The following is a 10,489-nucleotide window of genomic DNA, read 5'->3' on the forward strand; positions in this document are numbered from 1 at the left end:
AAGTATTTCCATGACAAGCACAAATAGGTACGGAGATATGGGGTGCCCCTGCCTTAAGCCTCTTTTTCCCTGGAAAAATCCCTCAGGAGCCCTATTTACTAAGACTAAGAAAGACGGAGAGCTTATACATAGTTTTATCCACTTCATGAGTGTCTCTGGAAAACCAAATCTCTCCATCATATACCCTGTAGTCTCCCAGCTGACCATATCATATGTCTTCCGGATGTCAAGCTTCACTGAACACCTAGGAGTTTCATGCTTTCTTTCATACCCTCACAATAACTCATGTGATAAGAGTATATGGTCTTGAATGTATCTATCTGGTATGAATGCAGATTGATTTAGATGTACTAAATCATTGATGCATGTTTTGAGCCTGTTGGTGATGACCTTTGTAACACATTTATAAATGGTGTTACCGCGATTGCTATAGGTCCGAAATCTTCCACCTTAGTAGGATTATCAACTTTTGGAATAAGATAAAGAAAAGTTGAATTTACTGCCCTTGGAAGCTTGTTACTGCTAAAAAAATTCATTACTGCTCTAGTGAAGTCTTTCCCCACTGTTTCCCAGCAGACCTTGAAGAAAAAAGGGTTGAATCCATCAGGCCTAGGGACTTTATTATCATCCATGTCAAAAAGCGCTACTTTGACCTCCTCCTCGATGATCTCAGCCTCCAGATTTCATGCCATAGGTTCCAAGATGCCCTTCCTTATTTTCAGGTTTAGAAAGAACTCTGCATCACTCACTGGCATTGCATTTGTACCCAGAAGTTGAATATAAAACTCTACTATTGTCTTCGCTACTTCATTCTGCCCTTTGATCGTGAGTCCATGATCATTTACCAGAGCCCATATACCTCTTCTTGAAGTTTTTTCTTTGATACAACTGAAAAAGTATTTCGTGCATTTATCCCCATCTTTCGTCCATATGCCTTCGCTTTTTCTGTTCCATGTCCATAGCTTCGGCTCTCGCTAAAGTGTTGTATCTTTCCATACAAATCCTTTCTCTTTCCCCTACTACTGTATTCCCTGGGCTACTCAGAAGTAAAATATGTGCATCGTGTAGTTCTTGCTTAGCAGCTTCTACTCTATCATGAAGGTGGGAAAAATTTGCTCTGGCCCATGGTTTTACCTTCTTCTTCAGCATCTTTAGTTTCTCAACCAAAACATACATGGGGTTGTTATAAATGGGTGCTTTCCACACTTGTTCCAAAATGCATTTAAACTCTCCTTGTAAGGCCCAGAAGTTACAGAACCTGAACGGAGTGGCATTCCTCTTATAATCACTCCAGCTCAATAGCATTGGAGAATGGTCAGATATGCCATATGGTAGGAACTCAGCAAAGGTATATAGATAGGCAATGTACCATGCTTTGTTCACTAAACATCTATCAATCCTTGACACAATGCTTCCTGAACCTACATATTTATTCCACCAAGTAAAGAAGAACCCAATGGAGTTTATATCAAACAACCCTGTATTCTGCAAGCAATGACTAAAATCATGTGCGTCTCTGGGATGCATAGGGTCTCCTCCTACTCTCTCATTTGATGCTAAAATATTGTTGAAATCCCCTGTCACACACCATGGACCTTGGACTCCTTTACTTATTCTAATAAGATCAGCCTACAAAACCAATCTCTCTTTGAAACTATTGCTTGCATACACCACTGTCAAACAAAAGACTTCATTACTTGGCATGAACTTCACCTTGCAGTGAATATACTGATCTGACTCCTTCCGTTTTTGAACATACAACACACGTGGCTCCCAACATACCCATATTCTGCTAGAAGGACTATTAGCATAAGTATCAACACTATTCCATTGAGGACAACAAATATTTCTAATGGAATCACTCTTCTGCTCTTTAACCTTTGTCTCCAACAACCCAAAAATACTAATCTTCTTTGCTACTCGAACCTTATTAATCTCTGCAGCTTTATGAACGTCATTAGTGCCTCTCACATTCCACACACTTATTGGCACTATCATCGATTAATAATATTTTTTGTTTTTGGAGCCCTTGGGCCTACCCCTACTCCTCTTACCATGCTTGTTCTTTTTGCTACTATCTGAGTTCTGTTTTTGTCTCTGTTTGTCTTTGCTCAGCAGTTCCTTTTCTCCCTTGTTTGCTGATTCCTGTGCAGTATGAGTCTCCTTTTGTTGTCTAGGGGTGTCCATAATAGCCAATACCCCTTCTGTTCTATCGCTAAAATATGGAGTCTCCTCCACAAACAAATCATCATCCGATAATTCCCCTTCCCTGATTTCCTCTAGTAGGCTTTCAAACCCAAAATGCACGTCCTCAAACTCTGACATCAAAGCTGGTTCTGCTGATAGAGTTACTTGGTCCACAACTTCTACAAAAGGCACAAGAGGTAAAGCAGTTACTACAATATTTTCGACCACTTCAACCTGGTCTGGTTCAAGAGATCGATGTTCTCGAACAACTAGAGTACCATCCCTTCCTACCTCTTCAGCCCTAGAACAAATATTCATTGTAACTGTATTCTCATCCTGCCCTTGACTCCTTCGAATAGGGATTTCCAATTCAGTTCTCATTGTAGTATTCTCACCCTCAGTATGCATATCAGAATTCTCACCCTCAATATTCTCTACGGCCTCATCTCTGGTTTCTCTAGTTCCAGCTTCTGGGTTTGGTTCTCTATCTACGACCAATACCCTTCTCCTCGGAACCTAGACATTCCTCTGATCAGTAACTATATTTGTATTTGTTTGTGTATTCCTTGGTACTCTGTAGCACTTCTCAGTAAGATGCCCAAAATCCTTACAGCTATCGCACTTCTTTGGAACCCATGAGTATTCCACCTTGATAGTTCTGACATCTCCTATGTCCATTTCTATCTCAAACTCCTGTGGTAACTCTGAGGAAATCTCTACTTCCACACATACTCTAGCAAACACAATCCTTCTTCTTGATGCACTAGCCTCGTCCATGAGCAAAGGCTTTACCAATCTACTCGCCACCACACCTAGTCCCTCCTCCGACCATAATTCTTTTGGAACATCGAATAGGTTGACCCATATCGGAATCCCTTTGATTGTTTTCCGCCTTCTCTCTACTTCTTGAGACCATGGCGTAACTACAAAACAATTTCCAGCCATATAAACTGGACTTGCCTCCATAACAACCAGTTTATCCTCCACATTTGTGAACTTGAAATAAAAAAGGTCTGAATCTGCAATCATCTCAAAATCCCCTTTTATTCTCCATTTCTTTGTCAAGTACTATTTCACATATGAGTAAGACGTTCGCTTTTCCAGGAAAAATCCCACTAGATAATCCTCCCACATACTAACTCCATTTGAAATGATTTCCTTTGGGATAATGGTGACACAATTAATAATCTCCGGGCTATGTTGCTTCAAAAGATTAAAGGCAACAACTTTACCTTTATTGAACAACAAACTCCAATCATTTCGTTGAGTTGCTCCGACTTCACAAGCTTCCTTTCGAAAACTTTGGTGGGGACAGTTTCAATAGAGCTTTGCCCTCTCTCGCCATTGTTAGTGAGAGGCGGGAATTCTTGGGCATATGTTAGATATCTATTCATGGTTTCTTCCACTTTGAACTCGCACTGTTAATAATGGAGGATTTTACCAAAAGTGGAAAATAACAAGCATAAAAGGATGAGGATAGGTAAACTCTACCTAAACGTTTTTGCTATTCTAGGAAAAAAAATAGGAGCACTGGATCAACCAGGAGCAACTTAAGTTATCTCAAACCACATCGCCCCTAAAAGGGTCCTCATCATTGAAATGAAATGAATTAAAAAGGGGTTTGTGCTATTTGAGGTTAGTTTAATGCAGTTACATCCAGTTTTCAATTTCTTGTTAACTATTCTTTGATGTTAGTTTGATGCATTTTCATCGAGTTTCCGATTTCCCGTTAATTCTTCTTTGAGATTAGTTCGATACATTTGCATCGAATTTATTTCCGATTTTTCATTAATTATTCTTTGAGATTAATTCAATGCTTTTGCATCCAATTGCTGATTTCCTATTAATTATTTTTGAAGTTTTTTTTTAAAAAAAGATTAAAGGTTATGGCAGACCTCAACTTGTATATCATGAACCTCTAAAATACATTGTTCCACTCCTGTTCTCTTCAATGATAGAATTTAACTTGAGATCCAGAGGAGGGGGAAAAGAGAGAAAATGATCACCTGGTGATTTGTACATCTTTGAAAAGTAATCAGCTGCTTGATTTATTTTTTGAAGTTAGTTTAATGCATTGCATCCAGTTTCCTATTTTCCATTAATTTTGGTTGGTATAAGAACCCAACAATTTTGGTTAATAACCACACTGATTTCTCCTAATATTCCTTATTTACCTCTTGATTTCTAGTGAGTAAAAAAAATGGCGTGGACACCTTGAGAGTGCTCAAAAGGGGACTGCTACATTGGCAGCTAATGATTCAAAAGCCCAAATTCCACTTGAATAAATAATATATGTATTGATAGCTAGTGATTCAAAAGCCCCAAGTCCACTTGAATAAATAATATATTTATTAGATTTTAATTTAAAAGCCCAAACTCCACTATAAATTATGGGTTTACCATTTTGATTTTTTTTTTAATTTCTAAAAGTAGGTAACTTAGAGCAGTAAATAAAATGCCAAAGCTCATTAGTTTGAGTTATTAAATTTGATTTGGGCATTTGTTTTGTCAGCTTGATAGTCCAAAATGTTGAAATTATCACTAAAATTCTATAGTAATAACCAATAAAGTATGGACACCAAATGTTTGTATTTACAAATCAAAATAGTCTACATTTTCATCATGTCTATGCTACATTTTTATCTGGCAGACTAGTTTTTAGGATTGATAAATCTTGAAACTTTTTCGATTGTCAATACTGGTAAAATGTTATGTATGACAAAGTATCATGACTTGAAGTGGTTACTTTATACAACAAATTACGATGTTCACATACATTTGTTGCCCAAAAGCACATTACATATGCATGCATTGGGAAAAATAGTACAAATTTCTTATCAGGAGTGCGCATCCTCAGTGCTAAACTGCCTCTAGTACTCTTATCCAATCACATTCATTTATTTTTTGGTTAGGCCAATTCCATCTTCGCGACTCTTATTTTCACAGCTTCCTTTCTAGCAGATATAGATAATAATACACATCTTGAAAAAATCATTTTGGACCCAATACTTGTTTCAAAAAATTGCTGAACAATTTATTCAATGCATAGTTGCCACTCCCTATTCTGATACAGATCTGCAACTTAGTTCGTCCAAAGGCATTGGTGACTGTCTAGTAAACCTGTAGAGAAGTATATAAGTTATTCATAACATATGGTTCCATTAGCAATTGGATATTTTGTTATAAGCAAAAAAATAAAAAAAATAAAAAAAATAGTAGTTGTTAGAGTGCCATGTTTGAAGTGATATTTGGTTTCTAGACACATTGGTATTTTAGTGCTCAACAAAAACAAATTAGGGAGCTTCTTTGGTCGGACAACTGCAGAAGTAAATTAAGATCCATAGCCTTTAGGGGGAATGAACCGTGTGACCTCTGCATAAAGATCGTTGATCTTAAACATCTTACCTTCGATGGCTAACCTGAAATAGATGGATATTATTGTTCACACTGTGTGACATCATAGTCTCTGACCACCTAGATCAATAACATCAAACTGAGCAATGAGAACTCATATATACCACCTATAAATATCTACCTAATATAAAAATGTTCACACCTTTGGGTCATGAACATTGACTTACTTAAAATATCTATGGTAGAAACATGTACTGTAAGAAGGGCAATAAACCTTAGAAAAAAATTTCTGAGCATGACTTCGAATTTGAACAGTAGTTTTGGTACCCACGTGCTCTGCAAAGTCAAGAAAAACAATTTAGAGAGATGGTATAGACGCGGAAGTAAGCTTCCAGAGATTATCAGCTAATATCAAATGCTACCTTCTAATCGACGCCAAGCTTTGAGAAACTTCTTATGCTTTTCCTCTGTCCATCTTTCTTGCTGTTTAGATATTGTGTAAGGCTTCCTTGCCTACTAAACAAAAAACATAGAATGAAACATTACTTAACAAAGATCTAGAATGTTTATTGAATGACTGCTTACGTCGTATTGGAATAGCTAGGACATGGAAAATGTAATACCTTAGGTGCATTTTCATCTTCTATCGTATTCATCTCCTTTAATTGAGTTGCAGTTACAGATTGGCCTGGCTTCAATATCTGAACCCATCTGTGAACTACTTGTGACAATGGTTCTTAAGTTTGTCCCTTCACCTAGATCTTATATCCAATGCAGAAACAACTAGGTTTAATAATCAACTGAAGCATAAATGAAGTTTGTGGAATCAAGCTCATCGTCTGTGTCGTTGTATTGCAGAACCTTTCTTCTGTCTGATTTTCCATGGCTAACACACCTATGAAATAATTATAGCATCTATATATATCGATATGGCTCTTGAGAAACAATCCACTAAGATATTTTACAACCCACTGGTCACTTACAATTTTTGCAGAGTGAAGGAGATAAATTTGGCGTCAATGATACTTAGAACACATGAAAAGAGAACTGGTATTTTTTAAAAAAAAGCGGGTGTTGTTACATGATAAGAAGACACTAACCAATGGCGAAGTACTTGCTAAAAGTTAAAAAGTCTAGCTCTCCTGTAAGAGGAATAACATTAATTAATGGATCCTATAAGTAAAACTTCACGATATTACATACAATAGAGTCATAATTTCTAATGGCTCTTTACCTTTAATATGGGAAGCAATGCTACCATTGGACATGTAGGGCCGAACCAAAAGCCTTTTGATATTTTGCATACATGCTACACCAAATGAGCTTGAGAAGACTAATCGGAAGTTATGCTGAGCATTTGAACTTCAGTCCAATATTGGAGCTCATCATATTAGTTTCCATTCTTGAGCCTTTTTTGAACCACAACAACCCAACACTAAGATACCCAAACATGATCAAACCGACCATGTCCAACTAAGTTTTTTCTGCTAAATATAAAAAAATAAAAAAAAAAAACACTTTATACATACATACTAATTATTATCACCGTAAATGATCAGCAGTAGCAGTAAAAAGTTAACTTATATATAGTAATATACAAAATTTCTAACTTTCTGGTCATGTGTCGATATGTATCCAAACTTAGATTTTTTGCAAGACATGCATAAATTTTATTGAATACACGCAGTATGTATATGGATGTTGTTACAACGCAGAAATGAAATTCCTTTGTTTGTCCAGTATAACATTATGCAACTCAAATGTACCTGGGCTTTCCCAATCATCATGTTATCCCAATCTCTGCGTGAGGTGGTGGACTATATAATTGTACATCACTTGTACCTGCATACCGGATTCATATACTTTGGAGGTTACGAATCCCAATAATTGCTAAAAGCTTTAACGCTACTGAAACCTATTACCAAGCTTTGCAAAATTAAAATATCTTCTTTAAAATGATGAGGAATTACAACTATGATAAGAGAGATTAATAATGATAAGATGTACTCACCCATTCAAGCAACAAATCCCCATAATTCAATTCTTCAGAACACTCAAGCATTAGCTAAATTGCTAACACGCTCAATACGTCATATCACTTTAAGATTGGTAGCACCATCTAGAGTATGTGTCTTTTTCTGCAGAATTGTAGCTTATATTTACTGAGCTATGAATCCTAAATCCAATTCCTTCAACCGTGTATGTAAAAGCTGCATCTTAGCAACATCATTCTATTTATTAACTATTTATTAACTCGCGAGTTAAGAACACGGCCAGTCAATAACCGGACCAGGCAGTACAAAAAGTACATATATTTTCCATCCATGGACGTTTGTGTTTTGAGAATCAATATTTAAGTAAGTAGGTAACATAAAGCCAACACACATATACAATATTCTTCAATATCAGACGCCTGTCCATTGTCCAAGAAGGCAAGAATGCCATGTCAGAGCTAAATACAATTTTCCTTACTTTAGGGGAGGAACAAATATAGTAGTTAAGGAGATAAATTGGAGAAATTGACCTCATAGCAATAGTACCGTCATGAGTTTCCTATAGGTATACAACTTATTCAAAACCTTTTCAGCATGCATGGTCAGCTCAAGACGGGACTCAAATGCTAATGCCTTCTGAAGTTTTCCAGTATGGTAACATAAGCTACTGAGTATTGAGTGATTAGTGTGTTTTGCTTTATCCAACTTTTTTTTAGGAGAAGACCTTTTATATAACCACATCAAGAAATTGGAATTGGAAAGTGATGTATCCATAATTTCATACAATGCCCCAGAATCTAATACCATATACTTAAATGAAATGTTTTCCTATCGTATATGAATGCGAACATACGCAAATTCCAAAATTTAAAGGAGAAGTATCTACAATAATTTTTTTAGAACACTCGAGCCAGTAAATGCAAATAAATAAGTATGTAAAATATAAACAAAGATAAATTATGGCCGTCCATGCCAGCACTACTTGGGGAGAAACTACAAAAGATTCCACACATCCATCTTGATGCCATGACAGATTATTTAACTCCTTTCTATTATCATCAACAATAATATACTACTCAATAATTAGTTTTTACAACTGCAAGACATAGGCAATAACGACTTCATACCAAAACAAAAAATTTCAATAGAATATTTTGCCAAATTTTGAATACTCGTTGACACGCCCCATCATAGAAAAGGAAAAAAATGATCAAACTACCATGAAATGACAGATATATGAAATGATTGCCAAAGATTTAAATTATTAGGGAGTCAATATCTTTGTTCGGATATGGCCTTTGTACGTCTACAATTCTTTTTTCTTTATGTGGATCCATGAATGCCATAGTTAGCATTAAAAAGCTATTCAGGAAAGAAATTATTTCTTATAATACAGATATAGATATGCATGGGGATAACTAATAATACTTTCCAAGAGCAATCACATAATTTACCAGCCTTCAATTGTCTCTTTTCATTAAGGCTTTATTATGCGCTCAATTTGTACTGATAGTTGATTTATGGAAAACACTTCCTATAAATTATGTGGAACTCACACATACATAGATTCCAATTTACTTACTTGAATTCGTGTGGGCTAAACCCTATGTACTTTGGCTCCTTTAAATCTAACTATCCAAATCTCGATAATGCCTCCATAGCTTCTGAAACTATGCTTGTACATTCCGATATAAAGCTAAACTCCGCATTCTCCAAATAACAAAAAAAAAGACTTAAAAGATTATTCAGGGAAAGGTCTAGGTCTGCATTGCTTAATGAGGTTAATCATGCAAGCCAATCAACTGCAAAATTATGCTCGCATCTTGTCCAAAAGTGTAGTCTTGTACAAACGGTAGTCTTGTACAAAAGTGTTTGAGATGTCGAACGCATAAATGTGTCACAGACAAATTCTAATTATGTATACTGAGAAATTGATATTAATGCATGTAACTGAATAAACTATAAGACAAACTTATGGACACAATTGAGAGCTATCAAACCTGGAAAGAAATAAGACCGCTCAAAGTCCTCCTTACTGCTTTCCATGACTTGGGCACAATCAACTACATAAGACCTATCTCTACCCAGCTCAAGCACTCTATCTTGGGCTTCAACATTTGATGCGGGTGACCTGAAAAAAGATGCTGCAATTCCAAGAAGTTCAGAACTATACCATGCTAACGTAATCAACACATTCTTGACCGACTCAAACTCTTCATTAGTTTGTGAACTACTTGTTTGCTTCTTCCCACTATATTGGATTGTTTAAAATTTGAGGTGATGTGATCGGAAAGTAACAACATGGTGTGCTGAGAAATGGTATGTGAGAAGTATTAACAAAAGCTTCCACACATGGATGATGCATCTATACTACTAAATAATTAGTTTATGCACTTGCAAAAGAAGGCAACAATATTTGCATACCAAGACGTCAAAGCCAACTTTGTACACAACTGAAGCATATCATCCAAAATCAAGTTTGCATACTAACGTTTCCCAGACATGCATTATATTATCTGCATGTAATGTATGGAAATGAGGTCATCATGATCAACTGTATGAGAGTACCGCTCGTGATGCACTAACACCATTTATCTTGTCCAAATGTGTAGTCGTATAAAAAACTGTAGGTATGTTATTCTCTTAGAGTGATACATTATTCATACTACATAGTAATTGAGTGTCATAAAGTTTATCACTAAAGTTATAGCTGATAGGTAAGAAGCAAAATAGTGATTATGTCTAAAGAAGTCTAGGTAGGTAAATCTCCCATCTTTTGTGTTTGAGGCGACGTTGTATTATGGTGCATTGGTTCTATTCTTTTGATATATGGATCCTTGCTATTCGGAGAATAGTGAATGTGGTATATATATATGCAAAATAACCATCCAAGATTTCTTCATTGAAGAACAATTGGAGAGTCTAATAATTAAGAGACAACACAATTCAGCAAT

The 10,489-nt window shown here is 36.0% G+C and overlaps 1 protein-coding gene across 1 annotated transcript; it reads right to left on the reverse strand.

The window, feature by feature from the left end:
• Window positions 1-909: 909 nt before the first annotated feature.
• Window positions 910-3,216, reverse strand: LOC147481217 (uncharacterized). The gene is made up of 4 exons (XM_086578870.1): window positions 2,761-3,216; window positions 2,055-2,703; window positions 1,783-1,964; window positions 910-1,629 (listed from the first exon to the last, which is right to left on the reverse strand). The coding sequence occupies exons 1-4, from the start codon at window positions 3,214-3,216 to the stop codon at window positions 910-912; spliced, it is 2,007 nt and encodes a 668-aa protein (XP_086434996.1).
• Between the last annotated feature and the right edge of the window lie 7,273 nt (window positions 3,217-10,489).

Source organism: Coptis chinensis, chromosome 8, assembly GCF_015680905.1.
Source record: "Coptis chinensis isolate HL-2020 chromosome 8, ASM1568090v1, whole genome shotgun sequence".
NCBI classification, from domain to species: domain Eukaryota; kingdom Viridiplantae; phylum Streptophyta; class Magnoliopsida; order Ranunculales; family Ranunculaceae; genus Coptis; species Coptis chinensis.

Excerpts from the sequence above, each read along its gene's own strand:
- LOC147481217 (XM_086578870.1), bottom strand. The coding sequence starts at position 3,216 with ATGATTGCAGATTCAGACCTTTTTTATTTCAAGTTCACAAATGTGGAG. Across the intron at positions 1,965-2,054 it reads TAGCAAAAAGAACAAGCATG|GCACTAATGACGTTCATAAA; the intron begins GTAAGAGGAGTA and ends GGAATGTGAGAG. Across the intron at positions 1,630-1,782 it reads GTCCTTCTAGCAGAATATGG|GCTGATCTTATTAGAATAAG; the intron begins GTATGTTGGGAG and ends TTGGTTTTGTAG.